The 17,663-nt window shown below is 40.1% G+C and overlaps 1 protein-coding gene across 2 annotated transcripts in view; it reads left to right on the top strand.

The window, feature by feature from the left end:
• Window positions 1-16,718, top strand: part of LOC124176501 (zinc finger protein 395) — an 82,944-nt gene extending 66,226 nt beyond the window's left edge. The window contains exons 5-7 of one of the 2 annotated variants that reach the window (XM_046557875.1): window positions 14,384-14,481; window positions 15,191-15,446; window positions 15,968-16,718. In XM_046557875.1, the coding sequence (XP_046413831.1) occupies window positions 14,384-14,481; window positions 15,191-15,446; window positions 15,968-16,183 (570 nt within the window). In that variant the 3' untranslated portion in view covers window positions 16,184-16,718. The remainder of the gene's footprint in view (window positions 1-14,383; window positions 14,482-15,190; window positions 15,447-15,967) is intronic. The other variant, XM_046557877.1, reaches the window with a different exon arrangement.
• Window positions 16,719-17,663: the final 945 nt, after the last annotated feature.

The raw sequence follows: 17,663 nt of genomic DNA, 5'->3' as shown, positions 1-17,663 counted from the left end.
ACAAGGCTCATAAACCTGTAGGACGCAGACGTGGTGGGAAAAAATTCAGTTAGGTAATTTCAAGGTTGGGCATAGAAAATACGGATAGAAATCTGCAGGACCCAGTGAAAGTTAGCAGAAAACATTTAGGAATCAGATGAGTGGTTGTAAATTACCTATTGAAGCCTAGCGAGAGATTTGTGACGCAATTCTCGTTATCCTCCGAATACGATACGATAACGCAAACTCCGCACGGATCGATCTCCGCTGATCAAAGATATCGAACCTTGGAACATGTGACGGGTGATCACAAATTATTTTCCTGCCTATCAGACCGAATCAAGCTGATCGAATCTTCGATTTTCGATGAACGAACCATTGAAGAAGAAATGAGTTTTAGTTATTTTCAAATTCGGGGTCCACTTCTACGGTACATGAATCAATCGAGATGAAATGAAAATAATTACGAGAGTAAATTATTGACGTCTCTAAGCGACGTGACGTCTACATCGTCTTTTTCATAATATTTCGGTGCCCTCGAGGTACTAATATGGTTTTGCGTCCATTTACCTTGAAGTATCAAAAGATTAGCGACAAGTTGTCCTTGGTACAGAAAATTCGTTTTTAGTTTGTTTGCCAAGTGGTTATCGTATATCATATATACTCTATATATACGTATACCTACACCTGAGTTTTGTAACACGTTGTTAGCCGAAATCAGTTGAAATAAGACGGGAAGTTATTTAGATTCAGAATATAATAAAGTATACTACATTGAGAAATGCTGCATGTAGGTGTACATACATAAAATTGACGTGAAAAAATTCATTCGAGAAAGTTTACAGCGCTGTTGCAAGTTTACGTAACAATATAAATATTACGTCGGAAAAAAAATTGAATATCGCAGTACGCCTATCGGAGAAGCTATAACCACACAAAGCCACAGCAGGTACCAAATATCTGACACCATCTGTATGTGTAAGAATAATTTATAACGTGACAGAATGTACGCGAAAATATTTGCTTAGCTTCGAGAGCCCTGGTCTATTTAGTACCGTTTCATGGCACATAATCTGCACCAGACGACTCCTATAACCTCGAACGCATGGCACGCCGAATATTTGCACGCATTAGGAAGGTCAGATTCGAACTCGTTGGGATAATGTCAGTCTTATGGTAGATACGAATCATTTAAAAGTCGAAGGCGTAGATGAAAGTGATAAGTCGTTACGTGACGTTCTCCGTCGCGTCGGTGCACTGAAAAAAAGAAGAAATCTTTCAGGACCTAGGATAACAAATCGAGTCGACCGCGCTCTCCATCGGTTAGTCCGCCCGGGAAATCCCCGCTCTGCCTCTCCGCCGCTGCCGCCGCCGCCGCCGCCGCCGCCGCCGCCGCCGCTGCCAGCACGAAGTCTGCATGCAGTGACCTTGAATTTTGTCAGAAATTCCACGTGTAACGGTCCGGGTGTGTAACTCACGCGCGCACTCGCAAGAAATACTTCTTTGTATGATCATTCGAATGGATTGCATTTATTCGGATCTTTGAAGTCGGAGGAGGCGATCTGTTGTACCAACTGACTCTCGTATTTAGTTATAAAAGTTATTTTTTATCCTGCATTTTACTCTACGTTGACTTAATGTCACAAAATGAAAGTCTGACAGCTTTCACGATATTTTTCGTGCCTGGATATTTGTAATATTCACCGATAGCCATTATAGTCGGATCACACAATGAAACGCATTTTATCCTAATCACACCCACATTTGAGGATCTAATTGTAAATACAATGAGCCTGCTGTAACTGAAATGATCAATGGTCTCTTGACTTGCAATTTTTTAAATGTACTATGAAATTCATTTTGCATGTAACATATCAATATAATTCGTCATTGGCCGTTTTTATTTTCATATCACTCTTGCCTAAGTAATACATGAATAATGGCGGCAATCGACCGACGCAAGCTTTGAATTACAGGGAATAAACTTCATGTGTAGTTTAAGAATCGTCTTGTTTGTCGGAAAGGCGGTAGAATGGACATTTCGACATATGCGAAAATCTCGATATTTCGTTTCTCAGTCTCTTCTGAAGTGAAATTCTGCTGCACCAACTATGGCATTGTATGGGCTCATTAAAACATTTTGCCGGAACTATAAAATAGTATATTGTGTAATAAGGAGGCAAACTCGGTCTTTTGGGGTCGAGCGTAAGTTTGCAACATTAGTCGCAGTTGAGCATATGTACGAGCCGAAGACGAATATTGCAAATACGTGAGGCAAAAAGGCCATTGCCTCCTTGTTGCACACGATTCTTTATACAATACAAGAGCATGTTACACGTTTTTTCGTGAAGCACGAAATTGAGGTTAGCGTCGCGTAATGTCAGATTCGTTCGCGACAGCGCACGCGCGTTCGCAGACGCACTCTACCGTCATTGAAACGGGTACTTTGTGTACGGAAAACACGCTTAAAGACCGCGTAAAACATGCTCGCGTTATATAAAGGATATTTTTGCAAGTCAATAACATATTTTATCTTAGCGGATGTAACGTATGTATATTATTATTTACAATTATTTACGTTACGCAAGGGTTAGCCCTTCTAAGACCTTGAACTTTGACAGAATCGCAGGTATCGCTCGAGGCGTTAACGCCCGTGGACACACTGGCTATCAATCCTTGATCACGGAGTAAAGATTTACTCACGTTTGCAATGCGGGTTTAACGCAATCGTGTAACTAATAGCTATTCGATTCACTGCCAAGATATTTAGGCCGAATAGACGCAAATTATAGGAGAAAGTTGTCTATAGTCGCAACACACTCAGGTGGTGAAACCGTTTATATAAGACCGTCCATTTATTCTTAAGGATTTGGCATGCCGAGGTTACGTATAGTCTTCGTTATTGTTGTTATTATCCTCAGCATTCTTGTTATTTTTACGTCTACAGTCGCACGACCACGAATATCATTCATTCCTCCTGGTGAAAGGTACAATGGCTGCTTGTTATCAGATAATTATTCATTTATCGGTACCGCCACATCCACTGGACGGGGGACACAAATTTACTTGTGATCTTTGTGGCGATACCAACCATGAAATTTTTCCAGTTATCGAGTCTGCTTCCACCGAGGGTTCGAATCCGGTCAGAATCGGGTGGAAACATTCAAACTCAAATTTAAAAGATTGGGTGCCAGTTCGAGTTCAGCTACTTCCACCATCGTTAGCGGTCACCTCAACCCAACTCTGACCAGATTCTAACCCTTTGTGGAAACATACGCATCCAAGCAAATTTCTAACCTTCCTGTTTTACCGACAAACTCGGTAAATGATGTTTTTCCCTACCCGGAGTAAGCAAATCTTCAAACTTGAGGAAATTATAAGTATCTATAAAAAAGTTAAGAAAACGAATAGAAAACCACCAAAAATAACGTCAACGCAAGTGAAAATCAATTAGGTATAATACAAGTGTATTCGCAGTGTTCCCCCAATTTTTCGAATCCTTTCTATGATTCCACAAGATCAGCGATCACAAATCCAGTGATTTCTCAGAGTTTAAGACACGCCAAAATCATCCTGAGTTATAATGCATGCAGAGGAAATTGACGGACGCAATTTTAGAGTTAGTGTCGAGTAGTGGCGATGTGTTTGTCGATAATGTTCGATCGTGAGTCGTTGAATCAGCGACGCATTTCGCAAGTCTAGTCGCGCAGTACGTTGGGTATATTTTTATATTTAGCGGGCTTATTGGCGGGACTATACAGCTACATGTACTAAACCGTACGCGTCAGATAATTCGTACAGCTGCTGTTGATAGTCCTGGCCTAGGGTAACGTTATCCTTGTAGACTCCTAAACCCCACCCCAGCACCAAACTCCCCTACTCCTCCTTCGTCGTCGTCAACGCGAGTACGGCCGCGCGGCTGCAGAACTCCATCCATCCACTTGTCAGTGGACGCGGCCTCGCCACTCCAGCCAAATGTTTGCAAATCTTTGACCTTCGCTGGTGCGACTCAATTCGCAATTCTAACGGCCGATAGCATATCTCTTTACGTTACCGCTTATTGACCCGTTCACGGCGCTGCAGCTTATATGGCAATGGTATTTATCTATTTTCTCCTCATCTTTCATGCTCGTCACGTTTTTCGAAACATGGCGCTTCTACAAATGTAATGCTAACTGATTTATGTAATCAATTGATCGATTGCTAATGGTAAGTATACTGAGGTCCATGAATTAAGTTTAGAATACACCACCATCTGGTGGCAGTAAATATAAAACACTAATTGTCATGGCCGTCGCAATTAATTATAGAGATCGTTCCTTATCGTTTATCTTACTCTCGATCGACTTATCATCATAAAATGAAAGTCTAACAATTTCCACAATGTTTTCTGTACCGTGAGGATTGGAAAATTGACTAATAACCATCACATGATTACCACTTACGATACTGTATTACCCGTGCATTTTGGCTTTACAGATTCTCATTTTACGTTATTGCAATGAACACTACGTAGAAAGTACCCAGTTTAGAAAAAAGAATACGAAAGACTCGGTCCCGTCTAAATTATGAAAGCTACTTTCAAGTTTACCTACACAAATACGGCGGATGCGAGTACAGCAGGCATTCGTGCCCCTCTCCACCGTGCGTCTTCCAACGATTACCCGTTTATTGAGATGATCGAGATGGCGAAATAATTCATAACACCGGTCACAGATAACGACACATAAACGCCTGGTAACCACTGCTAGTCTCCAGCAATCTTTTTCTCTGTCTCAAGTACCCCGATACGTAGCATCGCTAAGTGCACACCTCCGACCAAAAAGACTCTGTACTTTTGCTGCCATTATCTCAACTGCTGACTGTTTCTTTTTTTTTTTTTTTTATTATCAACGTATAGTTATATAGCTCTGCAACGTGAACATGTTGCTCAGAATGAGAAACTACTGAACAAGTCGACCACGGGTCGAAACCCGTGATTACGCAAGTCGACCAGCCGTCTTGTGTTCTTTTGATGGCACAGAGATTTTCTTTCTGTCGCGAGCCTTGATAGGTGTCGAAAACCGGGAGTCCAGCTCTTCTGCACTTCTGTTACGATCCCGTACGATCACTCACACATAGCTCTGGCCAATCGGGTACATCTCAGCTGCATGCACACATTTGTGTAGTATAGCTTGACCTCGACGTGAACGTAGCGCGGAAGAGTTTTTGACCCAGATCTTCAGGTGTTTTTTCTTAAGAAAGGATGATTTACTTATTTAACCTGCATTGGTCCATATTATACACTCTCGAAGTCTGATTGTGAAAGAATTCCTACTTCTCATGAAAATACACCTGCGATAAAGAAATTGATTTTATTGGTTTATTGAATCAATATATGAGCAGATTTTCTTCTGCTCGTTAGTTTCACCAACTTGATCGAAACCGCGCGTAAACTATCAAACACGATGAGATTCAAATCGTTCGATCTTGTAAGGAAATTCAATTTCGAAACCAAGTAGATTTAACGCTTTGTGCTAAGAGATGTTGAATCGTAATATTATTAATTAGAAAGTAGTGACTATTGATCTAAATATCACTGATATCCTTTATTAAATTCACTACTTGACCTTAACTAGAATGTACCTGATATAAAAAAAACTAGAACTAAAACCATATTTTACAATTCTCACTTCTTCTGAGTTATGGAATCTCTTCAAACTTTGACAAATGACGGGGCTGTTGCTTGTGCTTGTGTGTTGACTCGAGTGAATATGAAATATTCTCGGAAAGACAAAACATACAACAGATTCTCAATGAATTTGAGGTTACGATACGCTACTGATATTCGAACTCCGCATGTTTGTGTTTTTACATCGATTTTTGAACTATTTTAAGACAACCCACAAACACAATTGCAAGGACCATCATTTCCCGAAGTTTGAAAATATTTAGTTACTCTGCGGGGAAAAGAATAAATAATAAAATACCATTTTCTCACTTCGTCGGCACTTCGACTTGCCCTCAAAGTCGAAAGACAGATCGAGGATGAGGCAACCGCGTGATTGAGGTAATTTTCACTATGCCTCCAGTGTTCTCGCGACTCTCTTCCTTCTCTTTTCATTCTCTCCCTGCTTCTCACTCTCCGTAATCTCCGGGACCTTTCCCTTCCTTTTCTCCCTCCCGCCGGCTCCTCTCCCGCGTCCCCCTCGATCAGGTCAGTGTACATCCCTGATCCTCGACCACGCGCACGATTTTACTCGCGCCTTCGAATATAATGGCGATGTAAACAAGCCTGATGCGCATGCGCAGGCTGCTGAATTCTCGGCCACCCGTCACGCGTAACGTATTGCACACCATAGAGCCGTGCGCATTCAGTGGACATGGTGTCCTTGTTTTACACGCACCTATCCAGGACAACTCGATTCGTGAGTACACGCATGGAGCAATTGGGTTTCACCTGCAGAGTTGTAATCAGCAGACGACGTAACGTCCAATCGATCGCTCTTTATTTCGAACCACAAGGTTCGTGAAAAGTCCACGCGGTGATTCTAGCCGGTGAAAAATCATTACCAAAACAGAAGAAAACGCATTAGACTGCAGCAGTATCGAAGGTGGCCAGTATCGTTAATGACTGAGCAGCAAAAAATGGTCCTCGTCGGAAGCAGCTTTAATTATTTCCCGCTCAATTTACTCGCCTATCTGCGCAACCGTCCTCTTTCCGACCTACTTCCGGGTCGCACGGACTCGGCAGAATAACTTCCGCTATATGTAGAGACGGAATTTACAAAATTCTGCCATAACGGTGCGCATGATTCATGACAAACTCGAATCCAGCACTCTACTGTGAAATAATTTCTCAGTTACCTTGCTCTCTTCTGGATATTTTCACCTTCTTACTCCGCTGCAGTAATGGCGACCATAATTATCAGTGAACGTAATAAATTTTGAAGCAGCTTGCTGGCGGACGTTGATTTCGCCACCTGCACCGTGTACTCAATCTGCAGAAGACCTGTATTGCACGGATTTTTCCTATGTTGCTTAGACGGGTTGAAAAACGATCATAAACTTTGCCTGGTTGAGCTCTGTATACTCCTCAAGATTTTTTTTTTGTGCTTTGCAGCCGCGATCAGTTGGCAACCGCGAGTTTTCAAACGAATTGATGCAAATATTTACTTCAACAGGCGGGTAATACATTATTGTACAGATAAATTTTTGGCTCTTCTAATCCATGAAAGTCTTTATTCAACAAAAATTAGTTTGCAATTGATTGCAAGATGCAAGTGTTATCGAAAAGTTTACTTCTCTTCTCTATCTTTAGAAAATTTTCCGACTCAGGATTGATCGTTGTCGTGTATTAAAAAAAATAAATAAATTGTAGTTAGGTTCCGACATTGATATTTCAGTGTATCAGCCAGTTTTATTTGATTTGAGAGATATTTTAAGACGACTTGGAACAATTTGGTGAACGGTTTTCAAAGGCGAGCAGCGGACGGGGTATAAAATATATAAAAAGTATCGACCGAGCTCGGAGCTATCAACCAGCCTGAGAACAAAGGGTGAAGTCAAAAACCTTGAGATGACCGAGGGTGACTCGAGCCGATGAGGGGCGAGGTGAGGGACTTGGAGGGCGGCTGGCTAGACGGGTTTCCCGAAAACGTCCCGGTGCTAACAAAGAATGTCGAGCCAACGGTCGTCGTGGTTTCCCAGATTTTTCTCTCGAGCATCTAATTCTCAAAATTACCTTGACTTTCACTTCTCTAAAATCACTTCGTAGCTATGATGAATTTTCGTTATTTTACTGTTTTCTAACAATAAGACTTGATTACATGCGAAGCATTATTCGCTACATTCACTTTATGTCAAATTAATGATTTCAATTGATTTTCAATAATTTCTACTTGTTTCTATCTTATGATTTGATTTTCCAACGTTCCAGATGATTTCTAATAATTTTTTAATCCGATAGAATTACAAGAAATCAACTAGAACACTAGAAGATCATTGAAAACCAGGAATAACATTGAAAATCAATGAAAATTAATCATAAAATATGCCAATGAAGTGTTTTCTGCAACACTTCCAGAAATTTTGCATGATTTCCAAGCCTAGCTTGTGATTTCCAACTGACACGCAATGATTTTGAATTATTTAAGTAGGTGTCCCAATGAATTCTCTGTAATTCCTAAGACTAATAATTTATAAGGGGATGGTGTACTCGTGTTAAATCCGCTGAATGGCCAGATACCGAAATGGATATTGCAAGACATTGTCCTTCTGGCATGCAGCATCCTACGTTTAATTTAATTAATCCTACGTTTAAAAGCGCCATTTTGTAATATCCGAATTATTAACTGATAAGGGAAAATTCAATTTTATTGCTTTGTTGAAAAATGAATCTGAAAACCTGAATATATAATAGTAATTTTGCTCAAGTATAGCGTCACCTCGAAGTAATTCGATTTCATTCGATTAAAGAATGTGATCTAGCCGATGTCGCTGCGATCGAAGCCATTGAATTAGTGAAATCCACAAGTGAATGGCCCCTCGGGTGAACCCACAAGATCCTAGGGGCCGGGTGAACCACAACCTGTGGATGGATGTTGCTGCAGCGGGGATGGGAACACGCGGTCGGAGCGAAGACAAAGGAAACCTGCCGTTGCTCCTGCGTTGCCGTTCCTCCTGCCGAAGTCTCGTTCCCTGGACGCGGCGGTGTGTGTACTATTTTTCTGCGTCGAGGTACTCGCGTGTAGCCACACATGCCTACGGTGGCGTATAACGCGGAGGGATCTCCGTCGGGCAGCTGCGGCGGCCGTGGTCGGTCGGGGCGGGCGGAGTAACGCCCGGAGAATCAAAACAAACTGGCGGTGGAACCCTCGTGTCGGTGCGTCTGCGCCGTGTGGTGAGAGTCGGCCATTGACCCTTATGCCTCATACCGCCTTCGCACATCCACATGCGACCTGGTACCGATACTTGCCGGGGTGACTCGGGAATTCTCAAGAAAACAAACTCCCTGGACACTCGATCCTGCATGGTGCGCACCCCTCCCTCCTTGATTAATTCATACCACGGATCGCTCTTGCATTGACTACTATTTGCACGATACCTCATCTTTTGAGTGATTCAAGATCGTACGTTTTTGTCCCATTGAATATATCATGCTAAATACCTTCCTGTTAATAAATAATCGCATAAAATTGTTAAAAATAATGTTCGATGAACCGGATTATTCACATTTATATGTGTAATTAGTTGAGAGAAGATTTGTAAATCTCTTAATGTACTACCACTTTATATAGAATTTTTTAGTAATCTACAGGACATCGTAACCTCTTTATCACAGAAAAATCGATTCGATCTTGCCCCTGCAACAATATTGGTAATCTAGCGAATTATTGTGAATTTTTTGAATCCTTGCAAAATTTTGAACACAGTACCAAGTTTTTCAAGAAATTCCGTCTTATAGATATATTTTTATTTTGTAAGCAAAGACTTGGAAGAGCTGCAGTTCCTCGATAAAACTCTGTGTTCCTAGTAAATACGGTATTTTTCGATCACAATCGATTTCGGGGCTGAACCGCCCTAACGATAAATTGGACATTGCCTCACGATGTATTGATGCGATTGTACTCTGCGGTTTTACCGACCAAGTTGCGCAATCGGTTTGCGCGTAGGTTTGAATCACGTTTGCGTGCTGATTACAGTAAAAAATCTGAAGGAATCGCTCCAGCTTACAAGTTTCTCTCACAATCAAACGTGCTGCTACGCCTTACTTCTGGCTCATCTCTCAGGTTTGGCTGGGTTCGGTTGCGTTTAGTTGCATCGGATCAAGACGCTTCAGATGATAATATTCAGATGTTCCCTGTACCACAGCTGCACATGTTTCGTCCCGCGAGACACTTGTGAGCGTAAGGTCGTTCGACACGCACACAGCAATCACGCACGCACCAGGGCAGCAACCCTAGAACTGCGTCTCCGACTTTACGTACAGCAACCTGGCGATCAGCGGCACAGCTGTAGATACCCGTGCGTTCTTTTTTGTTTTTCCTCAACCTTCTGTAACACGCACTTATCATCTTTGTATACCTCTTTTGACATCTCGGAACCCGATTCTCTTGTTTCCAATTTTTTTTCCCGTCTCCTTCAAACTGATCTCATCAAGTCGCGATTACAAAGAGTGAAAACGAAGAGATGACACGGACGTTATTCATTGTGCTACACACGTGACACACGTTCTTTGTTTCGAACCTTCAATCATATCTCTCGACGCGTTGTCCAGGTATTATTCACTGATTGGAGTCCTTATCGCTCCTCGATGTCGGTAATATTATCCTTCGTTCTTATCTAAACCAAAACATGTTGTACTGCGTTCGTCCGCAGTTTCCATCGCTCTCCGAATGTTTTAACAAATGAATCACTGTACGAATGGAACGTATAGCTGAAAATATCTAGTCATATGATTCAAAAAGTTCTACCCACTGTTGCTAACCTTACTTTGTCACAGTGTTAAACCTTTCTTCGAAATCAACGTTTCAATACAATAAGACTTGGAGCAGCTTAAGGGGATGTGAACCTTCCTGTTTAACCGATCGATTCAGTAAATCATAATTTTCACTATTTTTTTCTTGAATAACGAAATCTTCAAAATTTGAGTAATGTCAGGACTTATGATTGCGGTTATGTGATTATGAGGAAAATTTTTGAAAAAATATCCAGTAAATACGAAAAAAAAAAATCCGACGAAGGTTGCAAAAGTTCAAAGCAGTGAACTAGGCCTAAGGTCTGATGACGGTGCATTGACTCTGGGAGAGAAGGATTGGGCTTTTGTACGAACTACGAAGGCAAATGCAGGCTACGCGGACTCGAAGGAAAGAAGGAGAGAAGGAAAGAGAGAGAGAGGGAAGTAGGTCTGTGACCCCGGGATGGACGGCCGCCCGGCGCTCGCCGGTTCCCGCGTGACTCGCCAGACATCGCCCTCTGCGCCTTCGCGTCCTGCTGTCTTATGACGCCGTGCAGCCTTCGCATGAAGAAAAATATGGCTAAAACATCGAAAAAATGTACGTGCCCAGGCGCACGCGGTACTTTTTCTTGGTGAAAATCCTTGTCGGGACCTTGAGGACGGAATTTCGGACATTCCTGTTTTACCGACAGATTGAGCATACCGTAACTTGTGCTTGTTTCTTACCCTGAACAATGAAATCTCTTCAAACTTTGAGAAATTATAGGGTTTATGATCATGCTTGTGTGTTTATCAGGAAAAGTTGACGGAAACACTTCAAATAACCGTACAGTTCATTCTCATTGTTTTAAGGTTATGGTACGCTGATGTACAGCGGAACCGCATATTTTTTCATCGCTTTTGCGTAATTTTTCGAATTACTATATAAACGTGATCATAAATTCTGTGGTTTCGTTATTCCTAGACCTAACTATTTTGTTACTTAGAACAAGAAAAAGTGTAAAATACAGCTCGCTGTATTGTCGGTAACACAGGAAGCTCGTTTGAATCGCTTCGTGAGTTTTAGCGAACACAACAAAGCGATTGTTTGTAGCTGTACAGTAAAGTACATTATCGATAGCCCAATGTACCAGACCTCCGATCTCTCCCCATCCCGCCAAAAAAACGGAGCGTCCCACGTGTCTTTTCATGCAATACCCGCATGCCAAGCTTGGCACCCAGAGCGCCCTTAATTCATTTTGATAAGTCTATTAATAAACCAGCACTTGTTCAATGCCTGTCTTATTAAGATATTGTAATGATATAGGTGTAATATTATCTCGCCCTATGGTGCGGAAAATACCCTATCATTTAAAAAGTTACAGACGTAATTGTTCAAGCCTGGTTGCTATAATTATTTTTATATAAAGCCCAGTCATTTCCCGGTTCTTAATTTCTGTTGATCATTGTGAACGAAAAAACAGAGACGTATTTTGTTTGACGTTTTCAAGACACCCAAAAATACGATCTTGCTCATCAGAGCTACCTTGCTTTGTAAAATAAGATCAAAAATTTTTGGTTGACAAAGAGAAATTAAAATATTTCACTAGAAAACGCCAAATTCTCAGTTTTCCGGTGACCAGTCAGCCTTGTCATACCATATGTTCCGAATGTAACAAGATCCTATGACCTTCGCTGGGAATATTGACACTATGCATTTTTACGTGGATTTATCTGTTCGACTCGGGTTTTACTTAATGCTAGCTACAGGTGACGTCAGCATTGTAACACCGATCCTGTTACGTTATACGCCAGGTCGTTTGTACCTTGGAAGCATACACATGTCTATTACAAACTAAAATCCGCTTTCTCGATACCAAATCTGAAGTCATGTTAATTCACTTGAGTGTATATAGCACTCCCTTTAAGTGTGATTTGTGGTATATTTCAAAATCTCTTCGATTCAAAACAGTTCTTCATATCGACGAGTCGAATTACAAACGAATACTATATACCTGTATTATTTACATGTATGCAGGTAGAAACAAATAGCGTATACGTGTAAGGGACATGACCCTAGTTATCTAAAACGAGACAAAGAAATTTAAAGTCAGGAAATAAACCCCTAAATAATCCACGTATCGCATCCATGTACCGACAAATTGGACGTTGAATTGTTGACAATCGAATGTTAATCGTATTTATCGATGTAAAAGTGAAGACTTAATATACCTTATGACGCGACCGTCTGAATGGTCTCATGCGAGTTTCCGAATTACTTCTGAACGTAGTAACACAATAGATTTTCGTTGTAGCATTCAGCAACGACTAATCAATGACGCTTGCTTGAAATCGATGAAGACTTGCTTACTTTTTCAGTGCAGTTTACAAACACCTAAATTGATGATTGGTAATAGAAAATTATATTTTATCTAAATCTGCTCTGATTCACTTCCATCACACAGATACTGTTTCATTCGTGATTACTATCATTGGTTCACAAATAATAATGCTGGAGATTTTTTAAAAGGTTTTTTATCCCTTTACCTAAGTTTTCGCTGATTGTGAGACGGTTCGACCGATTCCTCTATCCCTCGAAAGATATGCTGGGAATATATACATGGCGCGAAAAATGTGTCAGTCAGCTGGGAATGTCCATCAATGTCAGTTTCCCCTGGACTGAGAACTGGCTGTACTTTGTCCCATTGTTAGTAGCTGCTATTGCGCGTTCTCTTCCTCTCCTTCATTCCACCGTTCTAAACACCACGGACTTTGCCGCACGGCGACGACGCACTGGACTCGAACACCTCTAGTGGGAAAAATCGATGACCCGACCGAGTGGCGTAGGCGTCTCCTTTTGTTTACGTCGAAACGAGCGCCGGCCGGCTTTAACCGCTACACGAGGTGCACGAGGAGGGTGCAAGCTCCTCACGTGGTATTGATTCCCCACCCTCTTTTCTTTTCGATACTCCCTCTCCATAAGGGTGTCACATTACACGCAATGGTCGCAGACCATGTTGTGGACTGGCTACGTCGATTCTCTATCCTCCCCACAAGGCTGTCTTGAACACGGAGGTGAAAAATCTAGTTCATCCGTATTGGGTGAAAAAAGAATTTACTTATAATAAGAATAAGAAATTTTCGTGTTTGTTTCTACGAATATTCCTTTCCACGATGAAGTTCCGTACGCACTTATTTGAATCTTTACCTATCTTCTTCTCATCTCCGCAACTAATTATCCGAAAAAGATGACGTTAAGGGGATGTAACAGTTTACTTTTACCCATTGAGCTTTTTTCGAACAGTAGCAAATGTTGTGCGAAGTCCTGTAACCTGTCACTCCTCATTATTTCTAGAACACGAAAAGTCCCTCAGGTACCGAGAGTAGTGAAATTGTCAAAGGTTGCTGGGGTCAGTCAGCTAAATGAAGAGTTTTGAAGCTCACGATCAGTGCAACCGGGCGCGAAACGGTGCAAGGAGCTTCGATACATAAATTTCCCATTGTTAGCGACTTAATTAACATTGTAATTCCCACACGCGAGTCGGTAAATACAGGATCTCTCCTCTTCCCCCCGTGCCCTCAGCGCCCTTTTGTTTACTTCAAAACAATAGCCATGGTTGGGTGCCTTTAGCAATCTTTGGTCGACATTAGTGCCAAAAATGCGCAAAAGTGACTTGATCAGTAAATGTGGCACTATTGTACGTACTAATAAAAATTCACGTACATTGCACAATATCTACTTTACATAAACTTTGTCTAGCGTTTTGCTTTCGGAAATTTTTTTGCAGAGCACAGTTACATACCTATGTTCAAAACTAATTTTGTACGGTGTTCTAAAAATTACACATTTTAAATTCACTTGAATCAATCACTTAATGCCCCATGCGAACGCCAGTAAAGCAAACCAATAAATAGTTTACGTGATTAGCCTACCTTATCGAACTAATTAGGTATAACTGGTTAACTTCAACGTGTCTTTTATTGCAGGCGCATCGCATGGTCTTCCAATGCACCTGGCCGGGATGTCTTGATATCCAAACGACCTGTGCTGCCATCGAGGAACACGTACGAAAACTACATCTAGGGTGAGTCTACATATTTCTTATTCACAATTTTAGTATTAGATAAATTTATCTTGAATAACGTTTTGTAACTGAGCATAAATTTAATGTCAAGTATTCATCGTCTACAATTTTGCAATTCAAACGGGTATCGATTACTCGAAGGATTACTTTCTCTGCGAAAAAGACTTGTAGCGACAGATCGGCATACAGTTACCATCTAGCGGAGCAGCAGCTTACCGTCCATTCTGTTGAGAAATATCGTGAGCTGTTTTCCAACCGCTTACGTAGCAAATGAATTTCGCGACTCGAATTCTCAGTTTTTAGGACTTCGAAACGCTAACATCATATTTTAATAATTCTTACTGTCATTTTGTTTGGCGTGAAATAGTACTCGAATAATAACGGGTGCTGAGAATGATTTTCGAACCGATGTAAAACTAAAACCGTAACCATTAGCATTCATTTTGATTTGGCGCCAGAATTTCAGCTCCCATATTATACCGTGGACATCGGCGAAGTCTGAAACTATTAAAATTTGTTTGGAAAGTATTAAAGATTCGAAAAATACGTTCAAACCCGAGATTGACTTTCTGTGCATGTTCGGGAAAAAATTTTCTTTATGTACAAATTATAGAATTGGTATACTCTTAGATCAGTCTATTAGCCGATTTTCTTGTATTTTATTGAATAAAGATCTTGAAAGTACTGAAAGTTTTTTTCTTTTTCTTAGCCCCAAGGAAAAGCAAAATGGAGACGACAATGAAGATGATGATATGTCGAATCACGAGGAAGAATTTTACTACACAGAAGTCGCCCTCGGATGCCACACAAGCTCTCCACCTACCATGTCACATCGGGACATGGCACGTCCTCCCCATGAAGATCCAGAGTATCAAAAACAATTGCGTCTAGAGGCAGTCCCAGTTGAAAACACTACAATGCCTATCAAAGACAGGAGCAACACGTTCAATGTTACTCCTTCTCCGGTAATTATCCTTGAAAAATTGTTGAAATATTATGAGTAAGGCAGCAATGTTCGTACATAATAATTCTCAAAATGCTTCTCTCATGAAAAAGCATTTTTAAATGTTTTTGAACAAAACACTGTAAGATTCAAAAAGCTTTGACAAACTCTGAAAAATTCTTTTGAATTCTGATTACTTGTGATCAGTGATGGGTGAAATTGTAATTATTCAATTACAAATAACAACATATAATATAATTTGTATTTGATCTTCTGCTGATTATAATTGAAATGCATAATTTAATGAATTCCGAATTGTAATTCCAATTTCTTTACTGAAACTTTGAAATCTTTGTATAAAATTTCTTAAAGTGTTGGAATTCGAAGCTTCTAAGATGTTTTCCAAATTTTTTTATACATCCATTTACATATGAAAAAGTACTTCGAAAAATTTTTCCACCACGAAATTTGTATAGGCGAATTGTAAAATATTTACCATTGAAAAAACGACAGTGTACAATATATTTGGTGTTTTGCTTACAGAGTTCTCCTATAAAGCACATAAAGTTATCGCCAAGGACTCTGCCCTCTTACATGCCGAACAACGGACTTTTGGCCGTGTCTAATAAAATGCCAGCTTCTCCTCGCCGGATGCGCGGAGAGACGAAAAAATGCCGCAAGGTGTACGGAATGGATCATCGTGAGCTCTGGTGCACACAGTGCAAGTGGAAAAAGGCTTGTAGCCGCTTTGGCGATTAGGTTTACACTTACTTGCCACGAATAACTGGTCTCCAGACATGTCTTATTGACCCCAAAGTTTGCCAATGTTAGGTTCGGCATGACTGAACTTCCTTCCAAAGACTAACTCTATATATTGACTTAAAGACATTATACTGTCAGGTACAGAGCAATTACAGAAAAGTATTCTATTTATATTATTTTAACAGGTGGTGAAGTCAATTCTCGATTTTCATCAGAAAATATCACACCGTTTTATATATGTGAACCAAGTTTTATTAATCCCATGACGGATTGTAGTCGTCTCGAGGCTGGTCCTCTCGCATCGCTTTTACTGAAACGGCTTTTTCAGTTTCACCATTTAATTTGTACATAGTTAGACCTAATTCGATTAAATTTTAGCCTAGCAGAATCACTGCTACTATTTTCACACGATCGCGTGTAGGTATAAAATAAATGATATCGAATTAATTGATATCAAAAAAATATGGATCAAAATCTATACAGCTGGTCTTGAAAAAATTCTCTAACAAACTTTTACAATATATATGTATATATGTGTATATATGTATATATATATATATATACATATATATATATATATATATATATATATATATATATATATATATTATTATATATATATGTGTGTGTGTGAGGAAATATGCGTTCTAGTCGATGTAAGACAAGATGGTTGACTAACAATAAGTACTGTTAACTCTTTGTTCCTGACACTTGAATCGCACAAAGTACTAGACAAATATTCACTGTACAGTTAAATGGTGTAGTACTATTTGCAGCTGAATCAACGCAAATTTTTTATTGAACCAAGGTCTGGTATTCTTAGGCCTTGCGCGTTTTTATCTGTGATTCAGTTACGTCGTGGAATGATTATTTCTGTTGACATCACTGAAAGCGAAATTTTAATTGGCCAATCATAAATTACAAGTGTAACTTGTAATTGAAACGGAAGCAAAATAGAAATTGCATTTGTAAAATATGTGATTTGTATTTTTTTTCTAATTATAAGATGCAGATGTAATCTGTTGTTTATTTCGTACTAATTGCAAATTCCACATATAATTTGTAATTGAAATGTAATGTAATAACAAATTGTAATTAAGCGATGCTCGATTCTGCCCGGTTTTGCTCGGTATTGTATTGCTGAAATATAAAGAACAAAGGCTTTGGAAAATTGAAATAAGTGCATTGGACAAGAACTTAGCATTTGGCAAACTGTAATGGGGTCCCTTTGTGATAACTTCGTTACAAGAATAAAGTGTTCAGGAATAGGCAATTATGGAGTAGTAGCGCTCAGTGCGGAAGCTGGCCACTCCTGGTTCACTTAAAAATATCGTTCAGGAAATGGTGTACTACAGAGATCAGATACTATCACTTTGGATTTTGGAAGCATTATTAATTGAAGAAAATGAATTGGATTAGTCTGATTAAATAAAAAATAGCAAATTGTGATATTTTGTCTAAATTATTCAGGTTCTAA

The sequence above is a fragment of the Neodiprion fabricii genome, chromosome 2, assembly GCF_021155785.1.
Source record: "Neodiprion fabricii isolate iyNeoFabr1 chromosome 2, iyNeoFabr1.1, whole genome shotgun sequence".
Lineage (NCBI taxonomy): Eukaryota > Metazoa > Arthropoda > Insecta > Hymenoptera > Diprionidae > Neodiprion > Neodiprion fabricii.
This window is presented reverse-complemented; position numbering and strand designations above follow the sequence as displayed.